Source organism: Rhinoraja longicauda, chromosome 6 (assembly GCF_053455715.1).
Source record: "Rhinoraja longicauda isolate Sanriku21f chromosome 6, sRhiLon1.1, whole genome shotgun sequence".
Classification (NCBI taxonomy): domain Eukaryota; kingdom Metazoa; phylum Chordata; class Chondrichthyes; order Rajiformes; family Arhynchobatidae; genus Rhinoraja; species Rhinoraja longicauda.
In genome coordinates this window covers 57,918,527-57,945,816 of record NC_135958.1, presented here as the reverse complement: position 1 = coordinate 57,945,816, position 27,290 = coordinate 57,918,527, and the positions used below count along the sequence as shown (strand labels likewise).

Sequence of the window (27,290 nt, the reverse complement as noted above, 5' to 3'; positions counted from 1 at the left end):
AATATTGCTGTCTGCATCGTAAGATTTAATGCAAAGTTGTGCTGGTCATGTTAGATAATGATGTGACTTGGATAATTGCACCACATTTAATGACTGTATTGGCTGAAGAACATTGTGCTGCAGAATAATTGTTTGTGAAGTCAAAAGGAACTGCAAATGCTAGAATCTTGAATAAAACACAGTGCTGGAGTAACCCAGTGGGTCAAGCAGCATCTGTGGAGGGAGTGGATATGCTGTCTTTTTGAGCCGGCTGTACCTTTTGAGAAGACTCCGCTCCTTCGACGTCTGCAAATAAGATACGATACGATACGATAGAACTTTATTTATCCCTGGAAGGAAATTAATCTGCCAACAGTCATAAAAACACAAAATACATGAAACATGAAATCAAAGTGACGAGTGGAAAGGCTTGGGGAATGTGCAAAGATTGGGGAGGGGGGGGGAGAGGGGGGGGGGGGGGGGGTCGGTCTCAGTCTACCCCACAACACAAGGGGGAGGAGTTGTAAAGTTTGATAGCCATAGGGAAGAAGGATCTCCTGTGGTGTTCTGTCCTGATGCTGCAGATGTTCTACCAATCGGTGGTTGCCAGTGGCATCTTCCTCGCTGTCGTGTGCTGGGGCAGCAGGGCGAAGGCCGCAGATGCCAACAGGATTAACAAGCTCATCGGGAAGGCTGGCTCCGCCCTGGGGGCGGAGTTGGATTCATGGGAGGTGGTCTTGGAGGGGAGGATGCTCCTCAAACTGCAGAGCATCGTGGGGCAATACAGCTCACCCCCTCCATGACACACTGGTCAACCTGAGGAGTACCTTCAGCAACAGATTGGTTCCACCGAGATGCAGTCCTCACCTATCTTTGCACATTCCCAATCCTTTCCACTCGTCACTTTAATTTCTTGTTTCATGTATCTTGTGTTTTATGACTGTTGGCAGCTCAATTTCCCTCCTGGGATAAATAAAGTTCTATCGTATCTCATCGTATCGTTTCCTATCGTATGCGGTGTTTCGGGAATGGACCTTGCAATTGCTTGCGACTTGGCTGCAGGAAATACCATAAAATAAATGTACAAACTAAATAGATTGTGTGCTGCAGAATAATAATGCATTCTGGATAAAGAACAAGTTACGATAGCAATTACGTATCCTGGAGGGATTTTTTGTATTGCTGTTATTGTGTTTTCCGCAGTAAGATAGCGAGAACATTACGTTTAATTTCTTCCGATGTGTCCAGCCTTTGTGCTTAGTGAAATAAATGGAATTGATTGTTCATCTGCATGGGTTTGGCTCTGGCAGACAGTAAGAAAATAATCGGTTGCATTAAATATAGAATCGCAATAAAATTAAGGTGTTGAAATATGGACAAACTGCATGCAATCCTGCCTTTAGCTATGAAGTAATACGGAATAAAATCTGACAAATCACATAAACAATTGTATTTATGTTACAAGCTGGTGCTCTTATATGAGAAAACGGAACCAATATGCCGTTGACTGACTGATTGTAAGATATAGTTCCTCTGGTCCTCACTGTTCACCCCATCAACCACCACATCCAACACGTGCTCTGTCCACCAAGGCCTGCTGGATATCCCAGTTCTCAGCCAATTTTAACTCCCATTCCCATTCTGACCTTTCTGTCCTGGGACTCATCCATTGCCAGAGTGAGATCACACACAAAATGGAGGAACAGCACCTCATATTCCACTTGGGTAGCTTACAACCAAATGGTATGATCATTGCATTCTCCAATTTTAAGTAATACCCCTCCCTCTCTTTCCCCTGTCCCCCTCCCAACACAGGCACACATCCATCACTTCCACCATCTCTCACCGCTCCAATCACCCTGAGCCTCCCCCCCCCCCGCTGCCCCACTCCCTCATATGCTCCTCATCCTCTAGTCCAATGTTTCCTTTTAACCCCTCTTTCCCCCCGCCCCATCTCTTTTCCACCCATATCTTACCCACCAGCTTTACATTTCACTCCCCTTCTTTGCTTGTCTGACACCCTTTTGTCTCCTTTTCATCTCTAGCCTTTGTCACCCACTATCTCCAGTCATCTGCCAATCAAACCACACTCCCTCACCTGTATCCACCTATCACTCTCCTAGATCTGCCCCACCCACTCCTTTTGCTCCCTCCCCCCCCCCCCCCCGCTACAATCGGTCCGAAGGCAAGACCCAACACAAAATGACACCAGTCTATTCCCTTCACAGATACTGCCTGACGCACTGACTTCCTCCAGCACTGCGTTTTATTCAAGATTCCATCATCTGCAGTTTCTCGTGTTTCAACCTCGTTGAATTAAACCATATTTGCCATTCCTCAGCCCACTTGCCCAGCTGATCAATATCTCACTATAATTCTTGATTACCATCTTCACCTATAATACCACCTATTTTAGTATGATCTGAAAAATTACTAATCTTGCTTTCTACATTCTCATCCAAAATTATGTGTACTTCAATAAGTTTAGTTCAGAGATATAGCATGGAAGCAGGCCCTTTGGCCCACCGAGTCTATGGCGACCATCGATCACCAGTTCATACTAGTTCTATGTTATCTCACTTTCTCATCCACTCCCGGCACATCAGGGACAATTTACGGAGGCAAAATTAACCAACGAACCTATAATGTTTTTGGGATGTAGGAGGCAACCAAAGGAAACCCACACAGTCACAGGAAGAATGTGCAAACTGCATAGAAGCACCCAAGGTAAGGATCAAACCCCAGACTCTATTTCTGTGAGGAGTAACTGTACCACCCTATGTTTAACTGGATAGACCATAGACCATAAGACATAGATTCAGAATTAGGCCATTCGGCCCATCGAGTCTGTTCCACAGACCCTTTATTGCCTTTTCCTTCAGCTGTCTAACTGATTTGTAAGTATTCAGCTGAGCAAACGGACCGAAGTAACAACATTTCAGCTAATAAAATGTTGCCCACCAAATACTAAAGCTTCTCTTTGTGCATGAATGGGGTTGCAGAAAATAAAATCAAGGAATAAAATTAAGGAACCTCTCTATCCATTAAAATTCATCATGAATCTACTGGTCTCATATTACCATTTAGCCTCTGGCTTTCACTTTTCAGCCAGCCAGTGATTGAAATCAGAATTCCACTGTAAAGACAAATGCAAACACGTCGTTGAATATTCATGAAAGTTGCAATCAAACATGGTTCAGCTGTGGTTTTTGTGTTTGATAAATGGATGAATGAATTCTGGTCCTATTTTCATTGCTGATTCATCATGATAACATTGTACATGGTGTCATAATGAGGTTAGTAATGTGCAGGATACATTCCAAACATGTCTCACACCAAAGATTGTTGATTTGTTCGACTAGTTGTCAGAACAGCAGCAGTGCAGTGGCATGGCACACAGCGGCAGAGACCCGGGTTCAATCCTGAGCTCAGGTGCTGTCCGTGTGGTGTTTGCACGTTCCCCCTGTGACCGTGTAGATTTCCACCAGTGCCACTCCAATTGAATATCTTTAAAATGGGAGAATTATAGATTTATTTGGATAAGGGGAATCAAGGTGTATAGATTGTGTAAGAAAATAACTGCAGATGCTGGTACAAATCGAAGTTATTCATTCATAAAATGCTGGAGTAACTCAGCAGGTCAGGCAGCATCTCAGGAGAGAAGGAATGGGTGACGTTTCGGGTCGAGACCTTTCTTCAGACTGATTTCACAAAATGCTGGAGTAACTCAGCAGGTCAGGCAGCATCTCAGGAGAGAAGGAATGGGTGACGTTTCGGGTCGAGACCCTTCTTCAATCTGAAGAAGGGTCTCGACCCGAATCGTCACCCATTCCTTCTCTCCTGAGATGCTGCCTGACCTGCTGAGTTACTCCAGCATTTTGTGAATAAATAAGGTGTATAGATTAGTGTGTGAACTGAAGTAAAAGTTCAGCGTTCACCCTATCGATGGGCAGCACAGTGGTACAGTGGTAGAGTTGCTGCCTCACAGCACCAGAAACCCACCTACAGTGCTGTCTTTACGGAGTTTGTAGTTTGTACATTCTCCCCGTAACCGTGTGGGTTTCTCCGGCTTCCTCACAAGTCCCAAAGACGAGCAGGTTTGATGGCTAGTTAGCCTCTGTAAATTGCCCCTCGTATGTAGGGAGTGCACATGAAAGTGGGGCAACACAGAACTAGTGTGAACGGGTGATCAATGGTTAGCATGGACATGGTGGGCCGCAGGGCCTGTTTCCGTGCTGTATCATTCAATCAATCAAAAACAGCCGAAGCACATGTGTAGAATAGCAGCTGCCTTGCACTGAGTTAAGATTTATTTTAAAAGAACTATCTTTGGTTGCAACGTTGAAAAGCTTTAAAATAGGGAAACAGAAAAAAAATCATGCTAGGTAGGATAAAGTGGCCCATGAAACAAGGAACAGCAGATGCTGGTTTGCAAAAGCAGATACAAAAGTGCGGAATTAATTCAGCGGGCCAGGCAGCATCTCTGGAGAACATGGATAGGTGACGTTCGGATCAGGTCCTTTCTTCAGACCAATTATAGTAGTGAGGAAATTGGTAAATAGGTGGGGACAGTGATCGGCGGATACAGGTGAGGGCAGTTTAATTGGCAGATGGGCAAAAAAAGCGAGGGGTAAAAAGAAAAGGGTGTAAGATAAGGAGAGAAGAGGAGTGAAATGTGAGGTGTAGGTGGAAGGGGATGGAGGGGGGAGGGGGGGTATAGTGGGAGAAATGGGGTCAATAGACAATAAACAATAGACAATAGGTGCAGGAGTAGGCCATTCAGCCCTTCGAGCCAGCACCACCATTCAATGTGATCATGGCTGATCATTCTCAATCAGTACCCTGTTCTGCCTTCTCCCCATACCCCCTGACTCCACTATCCTTAAGAGCTCTATCTAGCCCTCTCTTGAATTGGCCTCCACTGGGAACATGTTTCCTGCCTCTAATGTGTCCAACCCCTTAATAATCTTATATGTTTCGATAAGATCCCCTCTCATCCTTCTAAATTCCAGTCAATACAATGGTCCTGATCCGAATCATTGCCTATCCATACTCTTCAGAGATGCTGCCTGAACCACTGACTTATCCAGCACTTTGTGTCTTCCATTGTAAAGATGCCCTTACAAAGGAATGACCAATGAAGAAAGCTAATGGTATGTTGGCCTTCAAACAAGAGGAGTTGAGTAAAGGAGCAAAGAGGTCCTTCTGCAGTTGTACGGGACACCAGTGAGACCACACCTGGAGTATTGTGTGCAGTTTTGGTCTCCAAATTTGAGGAAGGAGATTCTTGCTATTGAGAGAGTGCTGCGTCGGTTCACGAGGTTAAATCCCAGGATGGCAGGACTGTAATATGTTGAAAGAATGGAGCAACTGGGCTTGTATACACTGGAATGCTAGAGACAGGAAACATGTTCCCGATGTTGGGGGAGCCTAGAACCAGGGGCCACAGTTTAAGAATAAGGGGTAGGCCATTTAGAACAGAGATGAGGAAAAACGTTTTCACCCATAGAGTTGTGAATCTGTGGAATTCTCTGCCTCAGAAGGCAGTGGAGGCCAATTCTCTGGATGCTTTCTAGAGAGAGTTAGATAGAACTCTTAAAGATAGCAGAGTCAAGGGATTTGGGGAGAAGGCAGGAACGGGGTACTGATTGTGGATGATCAGCCATGATCACAGTGAATGGCGGTGCTGGCGCGAAGGGCCGAATGGCCTACTCCTGCACCTATTGTCTAATGTCTATTGTCTATATGATACAAGAATCTTAAGTGGTCTCTTAATCTGAGACCAGGATAATCAATCTGAAGAAAGGAAATCACAAACGTACGAAGAACAGATTGACTGTGGTTGATTAATTTTCATTCTATCAGTTTCTGCCTTAATCTCTTGTTTGTGCTCAAATCGTTATCATATCATATCATATATATACAGCCGGAAACAGGCCTTTTCGGCCCTCCAAGTCCGTGCCGCCCAGTGATCCCCGCACATTAACACTATCCTACACCCACTAGGGACAATTTTTACATTTACCCAGCCAATTAACCTACATACCTGTACGTCTTTGGAGTGTGGGAGGAAACCGAAGATCTCGGAGAAAACCCACGCAGGTCACTGGGAGAACGTACAAACTCCTTACAGTGCAGCACCCGTAGTCAGGATCGAACCTGAGTCTCCGGCGCTGCATTCGCTGTAAAGCAGCAACTCTACCGCTGCGCTACCGTGTTATGTACTGTGAAAAGCGCCAAAAATACAATAATTATCGGTAACGCTAAAGTACCAAAGTGAAAATCTTATGGATGTCACTGCTTGAAAATACTGATTTAATCAATTCTTCCAGTCACTCTGTTCAACTTGTTAAAGAAGATGACTTGTCATTTTGTTTCTGATATGAATCTAAATTGGCTGTCATTAGGTTGTCACTTACTTTATTGCATACCTGGTGCATGCTTCCCATAGCAACAATATGTTTTAAAATATTCATTCCGGGATTTGAATGCAGATCCACCCCAATTGCTATTGCTATTGAGATGGCACAGAACTGCAGAATCAGGTCCTCATTTACTTCATGAACGGATGTGTTGGAGAGGGTGCAGAAGAGGTTTACTCGAATGCCTCCTGGATTAGAGGGAATTACTTATAAGGAGAAGTTGGACAAACTTGTGCAAAGCAGTGTCTGGGACTCAGGATTATAAACTGGAAGGTTGTTTGGATAAGAACGTTTGGATTCTCTTTCATGTGAATGGCAATTCTAATCAGGTGAACTACTGCGAATCTATGGAGCATCAAAAATCAGACAGCATGGATAACATTAAATTGTAAAATATGTCACCGTTTATTATTAATAAATGCTGGAAATTCAGATATTTGGATTTACAAATAATTCTCAGGTAGGAATATTTCATGTTCTTGGGAGGTTGGAAATCAAACATTTTCCTAAACCTATCCATGAATGGTTGCCCCTCTCAGTTTTTCACTAGTCTGTTGTAAGTTTTCTTTAATATTCAGAAACTGGAACCTTACTAACAAGTATGCAATGATCCTGTGGTTTTCTTTTAAAATGGGGTATTTTGCTTGATTCTGATCATTTTCCAACTTCAAAGAACGAAGGAAAATGTCAAGTTTGGATAAGTTAATGAAGCCTAAGAAGTTAACTTTTCAAAACCTAGAAAAAGCAATTCAACAGGAATCATCAAAAGCAAATCAGAAATTTTACAGAATTGAACAGCCTGTTAGGGAAAACATTTTAGAACTAAGCTGTGTATCTTTCTCAATGAACAATTGTGTTAAACTGCAAGCTGCATTGGGGAAAACAATCAAAACCTTTTAAAGTGACAATCACCCTAAACTTTAAACTAAATTGTTAACATATCTTCAACATATGAGCAATCTGCTAACAGCATGGATCCTATATGTTCTAAAGTACCAGATTAGCTTTCCATGTAGGACCTAGCTCAGAGCCTTACAGGCAATGTCTACCTCTCTGCTCTGGCCTGCAGGTTAAATCAGACCTTCCATTCTCCTTTCATAAGTTCATAAGTGATAGGAGCAGAATTAGGCCGTTCGGCCCATCAAGTCTAATCTGCCATTCAATTATGGCTGATCTATCACCCAACCCTATTCACCTGCATTCTCCCCAGAACCCCCGACACCCATACTAATCAAGAATCTATCTGTCTCTGTCTCCATTGACTTGGCCTCAACAGTCTACTGTGGCAATGAAGCCACAGATTTCCACAGATTCACCACCCTCTAAAGAAATTTCTCCTCATCTCCTTCCCAAAGGAACATCCTTTATTTCTAAGGCTATGGCCTCTGGTCTTAGACTCTCCCACGAGTGGGAATACTTCCACTCTATCCAGGCCTTTCACTATTCGATAAGTTTCAATGACGTCCTCCCTCATCCTTCAAAACTCTAGCCAGAAGAGGCCCAGTGCCACCAAACGTTCATTATATGTTAACCCACTCATTCCTGGGATCATTCTCGTAAACCTCCTCTGGACCCTCTCCAGACCCAGCACATCCTTCCTCACATGTGGGGCCTAAAATTGCTCACAATACTCCAAATGTGGCCTGACCAGCGCCTTATAAAGCCTCAACTCTACCTGTGCTGCCTACTGTACTAGCTTGTTCTCGCTTCTGCATTTGCTTCAACTTTCTCATCTACCAGGCTGATCAAAAACATACTGTTAAGATGGAGCAATATTTACTCCTGGTTGAAATAATATAATTGCGAGCAATATTAGGATTTACTTTAAAATCTGGATTCCTGGGAATTTTGCATTTTTACATCGCCATCCATCGGCAGCAGTTTTTGCAACAACATTGAAGAAAATAGCACGTTGTTTACTCACCTCTATTTTCCCAAGGCAGTCAGGGAAACGAGGATCTTTGGGAATCTCACATTGGCTACTATCTTTCCCCTTCGCTGTTTGATATCAAAATTTTAAAGAGAATATATGAAAGAGGATTAGAATTTTCAGATGTTACATCATTTTGCAAACTTAACCATTAATTCCAATCACAAGGCTGCAGTTATAAATCATTCAACATTAAGTGTGTCTGTTTTTGGATTTTCTTCCGTACGTAAGTGTTTTACATTCCCACACGTCTCCTATTTAACTTTCATGTCATCTCTTCTCCTCCATATATAAGACACAACTCACTGTTTCTCATTTTATATCATTCAAAGTCCTTGTCCTCGGGGGGGGGGGGAAATGTCAAGAGGGGCAAATTTAAAGGAGATGTACGAGGCAAGTTTTTTTTTACAGAGGGTGCTGGGGCCTGGAACGTGCTGCTAGGGGTGGTGGTGGAGGCAGATACGACAGTGATGTTTAAGAGGCCATTAGATAGGTACATGGATATGCAGAGGATAGAGGAATTCAAGTTCAAAGTTCAAAAACACTTTATTTGTCCCCATGGGGCAATTTACAAAGGCACGTAAAGTAGTACAAAAACTATTGGGGGGGGGATTAGCAGGGTTAGCAGCGGGACAGGGGTGGTTGGGAGTTGAGGAGCTGAACAGCCTTGAGGACAAAGGTTGCCCTTCTCCTCTGTGTCCTACAGCCTGGGCAGCCAAGCCGGCATCCTGAGGGGAGCCACTCAATCGCAGAGAACAGGACATGTGAGGGGTGCTGTAAAATCCTGCCAGCTGACCATAGCATCTGCTGGTCGCATAGGGTGGAGAGGGCTCTGACAGGGAGTCCAATAATTTTGGAGCAGACTTTGGCTGTGCTCTGCAGGCGGTTTCTGTTCTGAAGGCTGATGGAGTGGAACCAGCAGGTGAAGGAGAATGTGATGACACTCTCAATGAAGGAGTAGTAAAACGTTATGAGGATGTCCTTGCTGACCACAAATGAGTTGAGCTTACTCAGGAAATACTGCCACTGCTGGCATTTCCTGAGGATACCCTCTGTGTTGGAGGCAGAATTCAGAAGGTTGTCGAAGACTGTGCCCAGGTACTTGTATTCCTCAACTATCTCCACAGGCTTCCAGTGGATAATGGTGATCACTGCTGCAGCCAGTTCCCTCTGCTTGTTGGAGAAGGTCACTACCATCTCCTTGGTCTTGTTTGCATTTAGTTCAAGACAGGAGTTGTCGCACCACTCCACAAACTCACGAAGAGCTGAGCTGTGGTGCTGTGAGGGGCCTGAGAGCAGAGATAGGAGAACGTGTCATCAGCGTACTTGAATATGGATCACATGCAGGCAGAGGAGATTAGATTAACGACATCATGTTTGATGCAGACATTCGGGCCGATGGGCCTATTCCTAGGCTGTGCTGCTCTATGTTCTGCGTTAAATATCCTAATCTTCATGAATCTGTGGACTTTTACAGCTAGACATTATTCAGCTGCCACATCTTGACTTAGCTAATCTTTTCCTTTATTTTTTTCAACAATGCCAAGTCTTTTCCTCGATTTCTCAACTAAAGTAAAACCACATTTCTTCATGCAACCTATCACACCAAACTAGCAAACCTCGAGATACCCGAAATTGTGTCGAGCTGATAGATCTTCAATTGAAGACCTCTCAGCTCTCAAGTCCCTTCAAAGATGTTCGTTGGATTGGATCCACATCATCCAGCTCTAGTGAACAATTTACTAAATAATTCAATCAAGAATTTATGAATTTTCAGTAACCCAAAAGGCGATAGTTTATCCCACAATGTGGAAAATATAATCAATATTTGGGTTAATAGGTTGCAGAGAGACGACAGAAAGAGAGAAATGAGTTTTAGGATTTCATTTAAAGATACAAAATTGTCTGATATCCTTCCAATTCTGCTGAGGGCTCATTAACCAGAAAGTTCTTTTTCTATCTGCACTAATTCTGCTACATCTACTGAGTTTTTCCTCTTTGTTAATCTCAGATTTCCAATATTGAATTTGTTGCCTTTATTTCCATTAAAGATGTACTGACACTCCCAATTAATTTATTTTAAAATAAAATTATCCAAGTTTATTACTGTTAAAAAAGAAAAAAAGGCATACAGTTTCTGCTTCAATATGGAAGCCAATCAGTAATTTGTAATAGAAATGTTATCTAAAATTGGAAACAATTCATATGAATATCAATGAGCACACAATCTGTTATCGACCAGCATAATCCGTCAGCGTGGTAAACATCCTTGGACAAATATTCCTTGATGAATATAAAGATGAAAGATTTGTTGATACAGGTCCACCACCTATTTTCCGTCAACTCATGGTCCGGCACCCTCCTTTCATCTGGACAAAATTACAAGAGCGCACTTCGACCTCCCCCCCCCCCTGAAAATGTGGCACCTTGGCCAGGTGAGGCTGTGAATCTCGACCTCATCGCCACTTCTACGGCCGATCGGCGGGTCGAATTTGCCCCCTGCGGCAGGGGCTCTGGAGCCCCGGCCTGGCCGGAGCTGGCAGATCTGTTCCCATAGCTGATTTCCTAGGCCGAGTTTTCGGGCCAGTATCTCGGTCCCCCTGAGGCCGTGACCTCTGTTGGCCCGGCAAAACAGATAATAATGGCTCTGGAACCAAGGGTGCCGGAAATTCGGTGGTGGACCTGTATGATTAAGAGAAACGTACTTAATACTTGAATCTTGAATTCAAACTAATTTCAGAATCAGAATTGTCCAGAACTTTGCACTCTAAAGATTGTGCTTAATATTTGGAGCAAATTACCACCAGTTTTGTTTCATCACTACAAAGGTATTGGCACTTTGTGGATGGGTTTATTTCCGTTGTGTTTTTTTCAAATGCCAATGAACACAGAAGCTCAAGCAGTGGCACTTGCAAATTATGTTTAAAGATCCACAATGCTTTTTTTTCCACAGATTCCTGACGAATTGTACTGAAAAACACAAACCAGTTGATTGGAATCTCTAGCCCTTGAATTTACACCTTATTTTGTAGGTTGTCATGGAGCAACTGTTGGAGTTTAAAAAGAGACAGAAATTCAAACTCCTATAATGTTTGTGAGATACCAAGAAAAGTGCAGCTTTCCGAATGAATGAAAGATGTGATGTAAGATGGCGATATATCTCCAAACTTGACACATTACACAAATGATTCACATCTTAGGAACACCGATTCTACTGAGAGGAACCCAACTTATCATCATGATGATTTTTGTTTCTTGGAGATTCCAGAAACTGCAGTTGACGGAATCCTGAGCAAAACACAAAGTGCTGAAGGAACTCAGGGGGTCAGGCAGCATCCGTGCAAAGAATGGACAGATAGCGTTTTGGGTTGAGAACCTTCTTCAGATTGATGTGCCTTAAGTGGTACGAAGAATTGAAAAGTCGTCTATCCATTCCCTCCACAGTGGTGGAGTTGCTGCCTTCCAGCACCAGAAACCCGGGTTCGATCCTGACTATGGGTGCGGTCTGTACAGAGTTTGTACATTCTCCCTGTGACCACGTGGGTTTCCTCTGGGTGCTCCAGTTTCCTCCCACACTCCAAAGACGTTTAGGTTTGTTGATTGATTGGCTTCAGTAAAATTGTAAATTGTCCCTAGTGTGGAGAATAGTGCTAGTGGAGACGGTGGGCTGAAGGGCATTTCCATGCTCTATCACTAAAGTCTAAAGTAAAGGTGCTGCCTGACCTGCTGAGTTCCTCCAGCACTTTGTGTTTTGTTCAAGCTTTATAGGACTTTGTTTAGGCTGCATTTGGAATATTGTGTGCAGTTTGGTCACCTCATTACAGGGTGTTTAACTTAAATTGATAATCATACAACGTAATATATATTTGAAATTTGTTATATTATAATAATAATAATCACAGAAGACATTACTGATGCCTAATTATGATTATATTGCTCAAGTAATTGAAAATGACCTTTTTATCCCCCTGTCAGTTTCTTACAGTGCCTGAAAGCTTTTGCTTTAGTAGCCTACAATTGGGTACAGTAATTCAGTAACCACGCTTCACGTGAGGGGATCATCAAAGAATATCCGCGGACATCTGAAAAGAGGGGCACCGCATACTCGAGTCTGGCCTTATCTTCAGCCAATGTTCATAGATCGTTTTAGAGATACAGCTTGTAAACGGGCCCTTCATCCCAGTGAGGCAACACCAACCATTGATCACCCATTCACATTAGTTGTACATTATCCCATTTTCTCATCCATTCCCTACGCACATCAGAGGAAATTTTACAGAGGCTGATTAACCTACAAACATTCTTGGATTGTGGGAGGAAACCACAGCACCTGAAGGAAACCCATGTGGTCACAGAGAGTGTGTGCAAACTACGCACAAACAGTACTGTCAGGATCGAACCTGGGTCTCTGGCGCTGTGAGGCAGCAGCTCTGCCAGCCGTACCACTGTGCCACTGTATATGAATGTGTATATATATATATATATATATATATATATATATATATATATACATATATACATCTGCAAATGTAAATTTGAGAGCTAAGAATTTTCCCCATTCCTTAAAGGCATTTTTTAGGTTTTTTAAAAGTTTTTATTTTCCTTTCATATTATATGATGTGAATGGGATTGCAAGACACAGTGTGGTAATGGACCCTTCGGCCCACCAAGTCCACACCAACCATCCATCACCAATTCACACTAGTTCTAAGTTATCCCACTTTTGCATCTACTCCCTATACACTAGGGGTAATTTACAGAGGCTATTCAACCTATTGCCTTTGGGATGTGGGACGAAACTGGAGCACCTGGAGAACATGCAAATTCTACACACAAAACGCCCAAGGTCAGTATCAAACCAGAGTTTCTGGTGCTGTGATGCAGCAGCTCTCTCGGTTTATTAGCAATGTTAATGCTGTGGCGGATCAGGCCACTCCTTGGGTCAGCCCCCTCGTTACGTGACGGACAGGCGTAAGGGGTTAAAATCCAGCCCATGGGGAGGCGTGGCTCATCCCTAGGTGGACTACGCTGTGAGCAGGAGCTCACAGCCTAATAAAGACCCTTACCTAAAACTGCCTGGCGTCTTGCCTTTTCTCTGGCCTCCGCCAGGCCACTACATTGGTGACCTCGACATACATCACGCGTCGTGATGTCGCGCAATAATGCGCAACCCGGTCCTGCCGACCTCGATGCCGTCTCCCTCAAACTCCCGACCCTGTGGACCGAAGAGCCTGAGGTCTGGTTCCAGCAGGCAGAGGCACAGTTTGCTGTGCGAGGGGTAACCGTTGACCTAACAAAGTATTTCTATGTCGTCGGCGCCCTGGACCAGGAGACAGCAAGGCGAATACAATGCTAACATATTTACAAGGATGTTGCCAGGTCTTGGGGGCCTGAGCTAGGGGAAGAGGTTGGGCAGGCTTGGACGTTATTCCTTGGAGCACAGAAGGATAAGGGATGCTCTCATCGAGAAGTATAAGATCATGAGGGAAATAGATAGGGTAGATGCACAGAGTCACAGGTGGACTAGAGGACATAGGTTTAAGATGAGAAGAGAAAGACTTAGTAAGAACCAGAGGGCCATCATTTTTTACTCAGGGTGGGTTTGTGGAACGAGCCAACAGAGGTCGTGTTTGTGGCAGGTGACAACATTTAAAAAGACATTTGGACAGTTACATGGACAGGAAAAGTTTAAAGGGATATGGACCAAATACGGGCAGGTGGGTCTAGTGTAGATGAGGCATCTTGGTTGGCATGGCATGGGCCGAAAGGCCCGTTTCCATGCTCTATGACTCTATTAGGTCAAAGTGGGAAATAGAATGGAAATGTTTGCATTGAGCTCCCTGATAGTGCAGGAATGCAAAGTCCTATTCTGCAACTTTCCATGAGTTGGATTTGTATTGCCAAACTCACATATGGGAGATGCTCCATTGAGCAAGGTACTGGGCCTGTCGTTATCTGTACCTTAATCAACACCAGCACTTTCCTGCGAATGAAGAAAGCCAAATTTTGTAGAATAGAGGTAAACCTGGAACCTCACTACGAAATCCGTAACCTTCCTGTTGAATTTCCAACTTCCGCAGAGGATTATTCTATGCAGATTCAACCAAGATCACCACTAGTGCAACTTAAACTGAAACCATACCATCAAGGCGGGAAACACGATAATTAAAAATAAAAGGATAACTTTATTTTTTTTGCTTGTTGTTTTTCCATTGTCAACAGCAGTTAATCAAAAAGCAGCTGCGAAATCACATCTAAATTGTCAATTCTTCACACTGCATCACAATTCTTTGCCACAGAAGACTGTGGGCCAAAGCCGGTGGATATATTTAAGGCAGAGATAGATAGATTCCTGATTAGTATGGGTGTTAGAGGTTATGGGGAGAAGGCAGAAGAATGGGGTGAGAAGAGAGATAAATAGATCAGCCATGATTGAATGGTGGAGTAGACATGATGGGCCAAATGGCCTAATTCTACCCCAATCACTTATGAACTTATGAACCTTTGACTTTGAAAGCTATTGAAAAAAAAAGGCTTTTGGCAAAATGAAAAAGCTAAAAATGTAGCTCCCAATAACTAGGTACTGAATAATATAAATATATTCCTGCAGGAATACTTTCAAGGCAATAATTTATTATGTGGCTCTTGTCCAGGGACCAATTCTTAATCATTGACGTCTTCTTTCCTGGCATGTTATATTATGCTTTTTCTGCCAAAGTTCATTCCCCTTCAAGAATACCTTTAAAACAGTGAATTAATTACCAAAAATTAGAGCATAGAACAAGTTAAGCAAATTATTAATTCTGCCAAATAGTAACCTTGCCCAAGTGTGAAGAGATGGATGGGATGTTCACCATGTGTGCAGCCAAGTTACTCAAATAACAGCATATGTGGTACACACTTCCATTGTTACCAATAAAATAACTATTCAACAGAACATGGTAATATTCCAGTTTCTACTGATTGGCTCTGCATGATAGGTGTGAACTGGGAAGAAAAAAAAGAAAATGCAACAGAAACATTTAACTGCTGACATGTGACCAACAGTTTAAGGGTGGAATTAATTTGACTTCTGCTCTTTTCTCGTAGAACATAGAACTATACAGCACAGGACAGGCCCTTCGGCCCACAATATCTGTGCTGAACATGGTGCCAAAGCCAACTTTTATCTGCCTGCATAATAGGATACAAAGTGCTGAAGTTAATCAGCAGATCAGGCAGCATCTCTGAGAACATGGATAGGTGATGTTTTCGGTTGAGACCCTTTTCAGACTGCATTTAATCCATATCCCTCCATTCCCTGCACATCCTTGCGCCAATTCTTAAGTCTCTTAAATGCCACTATCATCATGCCTGCAGTCGTCAATGACCAGAACTCTGTGTTTTCCTCTCTGATTTTCTGCATCTTTACTCAAATTCACTCTCTTTAACACTCTTTGTAAAAGAGTTGGTTCCATTTCCGTTTGGTCATATTCCTGGAATGTTGAGGTTCACTTTTGGTCGGCAGGTTTGGCATTACTTCTAGGTAGAGAACAGACATCGTTCTTGTCTGTGACAAAGATGAGTCATTGGGTTTGGAATGGGGAAAAAACCTGAGAGGTTGTTAATTGCTGGCACTCAATTGATCGCCCATATTGAATCAATACTAAACTCATCCATACAGTACAGAAAAATATTGTCATCGGAGCTTTGTGTGAACAGCCAATTGCTTCATCTGCGACCAGGGAGTATTTAGTTTTATTGCCACCGCTTTCAAATAATATAAAATGGTGTTCCTCAGATCCATCAATAGCACTGAGCGCTCATACGGTTCAACCATTTTTTAAATGGTTTGGAGCAGTCAGACTTAGCACATTATTAATAAGCAATTGTTCACAAAATTTTCATCATTTGGTTGAGATATTTTAACAATTAACAAAGTAATTTCATAGCGTATCTGCAAGATATTTACGTTTCTTAATGCACTATAAAGAAGACATTTTTCTGGAAATAATTTCTCAGAGTTTTTGAAATTTCTGTTTGTTTTTTTGCTATTTTCTCTCTCCTGAAACATTGTTTGTCTCCTGGTGCATTGTTTTTATCACCTCGGGTTTCACTGTGGCTACCTTTGGGGGTCCCCTTTGAGATTCAAGAAGAATTCTACCACAGCTTCCAAGGTTACAGCAATTATCAATAGTAAGAGTGCTAAGATATGCTCCTTTCGGACCGAGCTGTAACAATCCCAACTGCAATGCTGAAACGTAAAAAAGACTGCTGATGTTGGAAATCTGAAATAAAAACAAAAAATGCGAGAAACACTGAACACTGAGCAGATGAGGAGCATCTGTGAATGGAGAAACAGCGTTAATGGTTCAAGTCAAATACACTTTATCAAAACCGGGGAAGAGGGAGGAAAGATGAATTGGAAACCTGAGGGGTAAATTCTTTTACACAAAGGGTAGTGAGTGTATGGAACGAGCTGCCGGAGGAGGTAGTTGAGGCAGATACTATCGCAACGTTTATGAAACGGGTACATGGATAGGATAGGTTTAGAGGGATATGGGCCAAATGCAGGTCGGTAGGACTAGTGTAGATTGGACATGTTGACCTTGGTGGGCAAGTTGAGCTGAAGGGCCTGTTTCCACGGACTCTAAGAAAGAAAACAAGTTAGGTTTATATTGCAATGAAGACGGGAAAGGGAGGAGTAGAAGACAGGAAATATTTGTCTTAAGGCCAAGGTGGTCATTAGGAGAATGAATGAAGGTAATCTGTTTGATAGGTTAATGTAAAAGGTGGAGTTTGAGAATGCAGACAAAGTACATGGCTGTGGGACATGTCAACAGGACAGCTCAGTGGCGCAGCTGGTAGAGCTGCTGCCTCATGGCGCCAATGACCTGGGTTCGATCCTTGGGTACTGTCTGTGTGGAGTTTCCTCTTTCTCTCTGTGATGCGTGGGTTTCCTCCGGGTGCTCCGGTTTCCCCCCCCATCCCAAAGACTTAAGAATTTATTGGATAATAGTCCGCTGTATTTGCCTCTAGTGTGTCGGGAGTGCTTGAGAAAGTGGGACAACATAGAATTAATGTGAATGGGTGATTGATGGTCAGCATGGATTCCTTGGCTGAAGGGCCTGTTTCCCTGCTGTATCTCTAAAACAGATCAGGCTGTGCAAATGGGGAGGAACCACAAAGTCACAGATCGATGGCTTAAAGCAGATAGATGGCTTAAAGCAGAAATCACCAGTTCTGATGTAGAGAGAGAAAGTGAAGTTGTGGAGTTCAGTACTGAGTCTGTGAGTTGCAATGCTCCCAGACAGAAGTGAGGTTTGCAATACCTCTCAATTGACAGTGTAAGAGGGCACACTCAAATGGTCAGTGTGGGAATGGACTGTAGAATTAGACTGGCAGGAAACAAGCAGCTCAGGGTCAGTCCATTGGACTGAAAGCAAGGGTTCTGGTGTTTGGTTCCGGCAGTGCAGAGGAGACATTGTGATATAATAGATTGGAAGGAGTGCGTGAATTACTCCATCAGCACCATCGAACGCACGAGTTTGCAGAGAATTGTGGATGCAACTCAGACCATCACACAAACCTCCTTCCTTCCATTGACTCCATTTACACCACATGCTGCCTCGACAAAGCCACCAGCAGAATAGTCAAAGGTTAGTCACACCCCAGCCACTCCCTCTTCTCCCCTCTCCTATCAGGCAAGAGGTGTAGAAGTGTGAAAACGGGAGAAAGATAAGGAATCATCACCAGATACAGGGTGGGAGGAAACAGGCAGGAGATCGCTGTGATTTGGAGAAATTAGTGGAGTTAAATGTCCACGTTGTTTAATGCAAGAAGGAGTCCAGCCAGGCAAATGGTGGAGAGGAAATGTTTGGACCTCATTTCAAGGACCTTTCTGATGTGGGATGGAGGTGTGAGAGGGTTTTATGTCCAGGGTAAAGATGAGCAGATTAGACCAGAGAATTGGAAAATGCACAACAAGTTGAGAGCTCTGAGAATTTGCAAAATGTTAATGGGTGAACACCACACTGAAACTGACAATGACAACTTCAGTGCAAAAATGTTCAGCGGAGTATTGTGAATCATGAAATTGAAGGTCTGAGTCCTTATGCCACTTTCACGTGTAGTGGATGGGTGATTTACTGGGACAAATTTCAAAGTCTTTGTCTTTTAATTTGCTCCGGTAGTAAACTATTCAACTAGTTCCCAAACATTACTCTGTATTCCCTCATTTTAAAGTAGCAGCTAACCTGTTTATTTTACATTAGCTAATTAGTTAATTACTGTTCATAGATGGCTCCTAATTGCATTGTTCAGAAAACTGCTGGTTAATGGCTTGTTTGAGCAAATTAAACCTCTGTGTACATGCAAAAGAGAACCCTCTCCCAATCTAACAACACTGGAGGAACTTTGAGAAAAATATAATTGATCCCTGGTTGAAACTAAAGGAGATACTTTTTCCTCCAAATCCAATCATCTACCCGGTATAATTAAATGGTAATTAGATGTAAATAGTTTCCACACTTCACAGTTCAAGAAATAAAGTCAAGAAACACTTGCATCGTAAATCATGAGAGAACCTGACTGTTCATTAAATTTGGGTGAATAGCTTAGATTTGTTAGCCAAATGGAAATCTAAACACTGATATTCATTTCACAAATTATAGGAGCTTTTGTTATAGAAGTGGAGTAAGCTTAAATCTGTACCCTTGGAACTGTAGTTAGCAGAAAAGCTAATCAAACATCAAATAACACATCCAAAATTCCCACAGCATTTACAATTAGATTAAAAGGCATCACTGACAACTCCAGACACAAGTGCAGAATATCAATTCCCCTGTTAGTTTTTCAGGAATGTCTAATGGCATATTGCCCAACAAGATCAAATTCACAGAAGTAATCCCAGCCGTTCACTGCTTTTACTTTCATGTCCATTAGACTCTAAAACAGAATATTCCGAGTCCATTAAGCACCCAGTGCAGAGGCACTCAAAGCCTCTTCCTCACCTCTAAATCACTCCACAGCCAGCAAACTCTTCCTAGTTTCTACATGCAAAGCCAAATAGAAAGCTAAGTTCTGGTAGGATCTACATTTTCTTTTCAAAGTCATGATTAAGTAGTCCATTAGGCCTTACAGTGACCATGTTTCAATGGAACAATTGATTCCTTGGTTTTCTTCAATTAGAGGTGAAATGATGCAAGACCTCTCCAAACTTAATGGTTTTCTAGTTGCAATTCGATCCTTGTTTCATGCAGAAGTGAGTGGATGGAGTTAGTGTGACTGCTTTGATATGTTTTCTGCCATCAAGTTCATACGTTCATAAGTTATAGGACCATTCGGCACATCGAGTCTACCCGCCATTCAATCATGGCTAATCGATCTTCACCTCTCAACCCCATTCTCCTGCCTTCTCCCCATAACTCCTGACGCCCATAGTAATCAAACCCATACTTAACAAGTTTCCATGGATAAAAAGGAAAACGTAACTCCAGAATGACAAGGGTAAGAGGCAGGTGGAAGCCCCGCCCATTCTTGATACGGGAATCCTTCTCTCTTTCCACGAGCAAACATCAACATCATAACTAAGATAGGTGGAGCTAAACATTCTGAATCAGCATTCTGCTGCAACTTGGTGATTCTGCTTGGCATGCAGGTTGGCAATGAGGGGAAGAGAAAGAATGATGAAGGTGACGGTTGTGTGACAACCAAACAGTTTTGGAAAAACCCCAAGATGGGTCTTATTGATGCTAGAGCAAACCAACCCCTATTGTCAGGATGTGTACCACCCCATCTGGACTTACACCCATTTCTCCCCTTCCTCCTCCCCCTGTCCACCCTCCACCTACATTCCTTTCACTGGCTTCACAATTCATACTACTTCCCTCCTTATCTCACACTTTTTTTCTCTGACCTTTGTCCAACTACCTACCTACCTATCAACACCCTCCCCCCCCCCCTCCCCCCCCCCCCCCCCCAATCTGTAAATAACCTCTCACTTGCCGAAAATGGGACCTGACCCGAAATATGTTTTAGTAAAGGGAATCAACAAAATAACGTGTAGGAAGGATCTGCAGATGCTGGTTTAATACCGAAGATAGACACAAAACACAGGAATAACTCAGCGGGCCAGGCAGCATCTCTGGAGAAATGGAATAGGTGACGTTTCTGGTCAGAACCATTCTTCAGACTGGCTGAAATCAGAAGAAGGGTTCCGATACAAAACATCGCCTATTCCTTTTCTCCAGAGATGTTGCCTGACCCGCTGAGTTACTCCAGTATTTTGTGTATATCAACAAGGCAACAACATTTTCCCTGCATGGCATTTTTCCTTGGATAACTAATATTTTATTCATCCAACACAATGGCCCACACCCATATTTCCAACCCTCTCTACCGCACACCAGTCATTTCCAGACATGCTCACATTTGTTCATATTTGGGTTTTTTTTCCAGATGCCAGTCATCTCACTTGACAACTTTGCATCAGAAGGCTTAAAAATGTATTTAATAAAAATGGATGTGTTACAGTTCTATTGGTGCTTGAAAGAGCAAAGAGGGCAGAGGAAACAATGGCTAGCTAAAATAGAAAAGAAAACACATTTATGGTTCGAATCAGCAGAGCTCTCAAACTGCTGCATTAGTGGAATAATGCATGCAGTTCTAATTTAAGTCTCTTGGTGGGATGCTAATGAGGCCAGAGCCCCTTTTTACATCTCAGCCAATTTTCATAGCCATTAAAGCCAGGCCTACATTGTCATAGCATGTTGAAACAGAAGTTCAAAGCCCATATTAGCGTGAAAATGCTTAGATTCACAATGACCCCAAACAGAGAAACACTGAATAAATACGGATCCTCAGCTTATAAAATGTCATGTCAGCATGCTAACTATTTAGCCGTTTACTCAGACAAGGAGTTGATAACACAAAGCTAGTAATGATCTCGATTCTTATGGAGATGCAGAAAGGAAATGAAGCAGAATGTATAACAGCTACCTAATATACCACTGCATAATTGTTATTGGGCGGCACAGTGACGCAGCAGGTAGAGTCGTGCCTCACGGCACTAGAGACCCGGGTTCGATCCCGACCTCGAGTGCTGTCTGTGTAGAGTTTGCACGTTCTCTCTGTGATCGCATGGGTTTTCTCCGGGTACTCTGGTCTCCTCCCATGTCCCAAAGATTTCCGGATTTGTACGTTAATTGGCCCTAGTGTGTAGGGAGTGGATAAGAAAGTGGAATGACACAGAACTAGTATGAATGGGTGATCGATAGTCAGTGTGGGTCTCGGTGGGCTGAAGGACCTGTTTCCATGCTATATCTTTCAGTCAATCAAAAGTTGAATTTCACTGTTTATCCACTATATTTATTAGGCATGAATCCCTGCAAAGTACTGAAATTCCAGAATTGTGGAGATGAGCAAAAACCGTATTTGGACCAGTTTCCTGGTTCCTGTCCAAAGGACTCAGATTTGAATCCCAGGTCATCAGCGTTAAATTTGATACCCAATATGGAGTAAGTTCACCAGAGAGAGAGCTGTTTGAATCCTTCCCTCAAGGTATCCATTGTCCAGACTTCTTTCTAATCTAACAGAGGTTTTCAAAAATTCTCCTTAAACAAAGTATCAATTTCAAATGAAGGCATAAAAGGCAAAAACGTCTTTAATTTCTAATGCCAGAGTCTGGGAACAACTGCACGATAGATCTAATTGTGTTTTTTTAATGAATGCTTATTTATTTTGCTATCCACTTTGCTGCTGTAACCCTGCAAATTTCCCCGTTGTGGGACGAATAAAGTACTTATTAAATTGTAGCAGAGCGAGAGAATTTTTTTTAAAATTCTGCTGCAACTATTTAATATATTTATATTGCTGATCCAACGATTGGCTGTTAGATTTCTGTGGAGACAAGGTGATGAACAGCTTCGAAAATGCTTCTGTTTTTGCTGAAAAATATAGCTGACAATATTGACATACCCCTGTGATGGACTAACAATTTCAACTCTGAGGGAGCTCATGACGGAAAAGCAAACTTTTGAAGTAAAAATAAAAATAGAGGGATTTTTTAGTTCATGCAAGGATAATTGGGATAAATTTAGATGAGTGTTTGACAGCACCAGAGTTTAAAACGACGAGGACCTCATTGTAACTTATCGAACAGTGAAAGGCCTGGATAGAGTGGATGTGGAGAGGATGTTTCCATGAGTGGGAGAGTCTCGGACTAGAGGGCACAACCTCAGAGTTAAATAACGTACAATTAGAAAGGAAATGAGGAGGAATTTCTTTAGTCAGAGGGTGGTGAATCTGTGAAATTCATTGCCACAGACGGCTGTGGAGCCTAAGTCATTGGGTATTTTTAAAGCAGAGATTGACATATTCTTGATCAGTAAGAGTGTTAGGGGTTATGGCGACAAGGCAGGAGAATGGGGTTGAGAGGGAAAGATAGATCAGCCATGGTTGAATGGCGGAGTAGAGTTAATGAGCCGAATGGCCCAATTTTGCTCCTGTAACTTATGAATTTATGAAAAGCATAATCCACCAGTCGAAGAGCGGGAGCAGTAGAGCTACTGCCATACAGCGAATGCAGCGCGAGAGATCCGGGTTCAATCCCGAATACGGGTGCTGTCTGTACGGAGTGGAGATCGCTGGTCAGTGTGGACCCGGTGGGCCGAAGGGCCTGTTTCCGCACTGTATCTCTAAACCAAACTAAACTAAGCTAAATTGATTTTAAAACTGTCTACTCCGTTGGATTTGATTTGAGAACACATGCAGGTTTGATCAGACAGTTAATCTCCATTCTCCCTGCACACCCCACTGAATTAGGGATGCAGTCGATGCTGGCTCGAAGGACCAAATAGCCTACTCCTGCACCTATTGTCTATTGTTTAATGGTTAACCTACTGAGTGGCAGCCTGGCATGGTTCAATGGTTCAATGGTACTAGTTTACACAATGCATGTCAACGGTACATAGAAACAGAAATAAGTGCAGGAGGAGGCCATTCGGCCCTTCGAGCCAGCACCGCCATTCATTGTGATCATGGCTGATCGTCCACAATCAATAACCCTTGCCTGCCTTCTCCCCATATCCCTTGATTCCACTAGCCCCTAGAGCTCTATCTAACTCTCTCCAAGAGTTATTGTCACCTGTGCAAAACACAGTGAAATATTGTTTCACAAAGTGCTGGAGTAACTCAGCAGGTCGGGCAGCATCTCGGGAGAGAAGGAATGGGTGACGTTTCGAGCGAGACCCGAAACGTCACCCATTCCTTCTCTCCCGAGATGCTGCCCGACCTGCTGAGTTACTCCAGCACTTTGTGAATAAATACCTTCGATTTGTACCAGCATCTGCAGTTATTTTCTTATACTAAATATTGTTTCAAGTTGGCAGGTTTTGGTGCCATTTCCAAATTGCCAAAGTCTGGTCCGCACACTAGGTCTCCTGGAGCGGTGCCCGATCCTGGCGAGCCCAGGCTGCAGCAGGGCCTGCAGCCATCACCTTCGCCTAGATTGTTCAGCAAACTGACGTCCCTCTTGGGCCTAGCTCGGCGGCACCCTCTACAGGCCACGGCCCGCCGGGTCTTTCTTCATCTGGCCGCGCGGCCCATCGGGCAGGTTCCCGATTCTGTGGCGGGCAAGTCAGGCCTGCAGTCATGTATGTGTAGGAAGGAACTGCAGATGCTAGTTTAAACCGGATAGACACAAACTGCTGGAGTAACTCAGCGGTAAAGGCAGCATCTCTGGAGAGAAGGAATGGGTCACCAGAGATGCTGCCTGTCCTGCTGAGTTACTCCAGCATTTTGTGCCTGTCTGCTGTCGTGTATGACTGCTGCTCGCTGGGAGGCTTCTGCCGCACGTGGCTCGCCAGCATCCTCCATCAATGTGGGTTCAAATCCCATCATGGAAGGTGGAGCATTAAATCAGTTTAGGAGCAACATAGTGGCGGTGCTGGTAGAGCTGCCCTAAATAGTTAGCCCTCACAGTGATGACCAGGAAAATACGCGCCATCTTATAAACCCATCGAATGTCTTTAAGGGAAGACGAACTACATGAGTGGTAAAGGCTGTGTTGAACCCAACTTCATTCGATCCAATCTCCTTTACTGCCTCTCGTAACAAAGCTGGCTTCTCTTTCCACTGAAAAGTTCTGTGGAGAAGTAGGGTGGAACGATGGCGCAGCTGTAGAGTTGCCGCCTTGCAGCTCAGATACCTGGGTTCGATCCTGACTGCGAGTGCTTGTCTGTACGGAGTTTGTACATTTTCCCTGTGACCGTGTGGGTTTTCTTCAGGTGCTCTGGTTTCAGTTTTACTATGTATGTGGTGATCGCTGGTCGGGGCGGACACGGTGGGCCGCACTGTGTTTCTAAAGACTAAAGTACGTATTTAGACCTATAGGTTCTGCCAAGACGAAGGGTCCTGTACCAAGACATTGATTGTCCATTTCCCTCCACAGTTACTCAATGGTGTGTTGAGTTCCTCCAGCATCTCTGCTTTTTGCTCCAGATTCCAGCATCGGCAGTCTTTTATCTCCATTGAGTCTGTGATGGATTTATCACACGTTAGAAAGTCCTGTCCTTTCACCACATTCAAACATTTCTCCTCTCCTTTGTTATCATACAATTCAGTTTTGAAATCAATGATTGAATTCAATCACCCATTCAGGCCTTCAAAATGCTAACTCTGTGATGCATTCAAAGACTTTGTCATATAATCCTTGTTTGAGGTATGAGTTCAGCATGAGAAGTGGATTATTGGCGCGTAATTGTAAATGGAATAATAAAAGTTATATAAAAAACAAGAACAGTGCAAAAACTCGTCCAACATTCTTGGCGTTTATACATTGATAGTGCAATATATGGTAGTGTTCGCAAACTATCCCCATGCCAAGCATCCTTACTCCTCATGTGGCCCACTGAGTTGATGTCTCTTCCCTTGTTTGATGGGATCTTCACCAGATCCTGGCCCAGTGACACAGTGGTAGAGTTATTGCTTTACAGCGCCACAGACCCAGGTATGATCCTGACTATGGGCGTTGTCTGTACAGAGTTTGTACGTTCTCCCTGTGACCACGTGGGTTTTTACCGGGTGCTCTGGTTTCCACCCTCATTCCAAACGCGTGCAGGTTAATTGGCGACTGTAAATTGTCCGTAGTGTATAGGATTGATCTTGTGTATAGGTGATTGCTGGTTAGTGTGGACTCTGTGGGCCGAAGGGCCTGTTTCTACACTGTATCTCTAAATTAAACTAAAAATTCTCATCTCTGAGGATATTATCAAAGGTGTTTTAAAATGATCTGGCCATTTTGCAATTATCATTGCAATTGAATAATATTGTTTCAATTCCCAATTAATGAAATTCGACTTTCTCTGTGGCCACAAGGGGGATTTGAACTCGTGTTTCTAGATTGCTGGACTCATCTGTTAGCTTAATCATAACTGCACATACCAGGGCAGTTGCGAGGGGTGAGCTCTGATGGGTGAGCAGGTTTTGTTACAACAGAGTCATTATACTACATTAAACATTGACCCTTTCCCATGTGAAATCATTCGCAATTCCAGATAATTAGATTTTTTTTTACATTGAAAATTATTTTCATGTGTGCAAGAGTCAACTTTAGTTGACATGCTGTCACAAGAATTAATAGCATGCAGGTCTGAACTTTGACATTGTGACATAGAAGATAAAAGCAAATTATCTAATCGATGATGAACTACCTAATAAAAAATAACTCGTGCAAGCAGGTTATTAAAAGCTAATTATTACTGTGGCTTGGGATCAGGAGGTAAAATACAACAGATTCACACAGGACTCGAGGGCCTGAACTGTTGGGAGAGGTTGGGCAGGCTAGGATTTTATTCCTCGGAGCGCATGAGGCTGAGGGGTGATCTGACAGAAGTGCATAAAATGATGAGGGGAATAGACAGGGTGAATGCAAATTTCTTTACCCACAGTAGGAGTATCAAGAACCCGAGGACATAGGTTTAAGACGAGAGGAGAAAGATTTCATAGGAACCTGAGGAGCAACTTTTTCACTCAGAGAGTGCTGGGTACATGGAACGAGCTGCCAGACGAGGTAGTTGAGACAGGTACTATAACAACATTTAAAAGACACCCAGACAGATACATGGATAGGAAAGGTTAAAGGGGATAGGAGCCAAACGCAGGCAAATGGGACCAGCTTAGATGGGATATCTTGGTCAGCATGGATGAGTTGGGCCAAACGGACTATTTCCGTGCTGTATGACTCTATGACTTGAAATGTTTTTGAATCATAAAATAAGAAGCTTTTTAATTACTTTTAACACATACAACAGAATTTCAAGATGTGGCTCAATGCACCTTATTAAAAGGTTTCTAAGGGATTATCAAACTAAAATTGATACTAAACTTGTAAAGAAACATTAAGACAGATTATTAAAGGGCTTAGTCAAGAGTAAGTTTTCAGGAGCATCTCAAAGTGAAGATTGTATCTTATTACAAAATAATGCACTGTTTTTTATATAATCAATATCTTTGGAAAGCAAACTCACTGAAAATCTAATTTTTATACTGTTTTAAAATAAATATTATCTTAATTTGCTCAAAGACCCTTCCACAAGGGCTGCTGCAACTGAACAAAGCTTTCAATTGTAAATCCAAGTATTGTGCTCTAACAATCCTCCTATAGGGGTTGGAATGTATTAAGATCTAATAAGCCTCAGCCAACTTTAGCTTCAACACCATTGTAATTGTTTGCTCTTATTTAAAATAGTGATTTCTCCACTACTGTAATTCTTAAAATATTCATGTATATCCAATACATAAACAGCATCCCCTGTTATTAGAATAAAGATTAATTTAATATGCATATTTTATGTGTAATTTAATGCATCAGGCATCAGACACAAGTTTTGTGTTAATTCCGAATATAATCTGTCCCTATTTTGAGTCCTCACTAATTAATTTTACAAATGAATCAAATATGATTAGACTTGTCTCCTGGA

General features: G+C 42.8%; 1 protein-coding gene across 1 annotated transcript in view; it reads right to left on the bottom strand.

The window, feature by feature from the left end:
- Positions 1-27,290, bottom strand: part of mgat5b (alpha-1,6-mannosylglycoprotein 6-beta-N-acetylglucosaminyltransferase B) — a 500,752-nt gene that overhangs the window by 246,632 nt on the left and 226,830 nt on the right. The window contains 1 exon segment of the mRNA XM_078401040.1: positions 8,326-8,399. Within this exon segment, the coding sequence (XP_078257166.1) occupies positions 8,326-8,399 (74 nt within the window).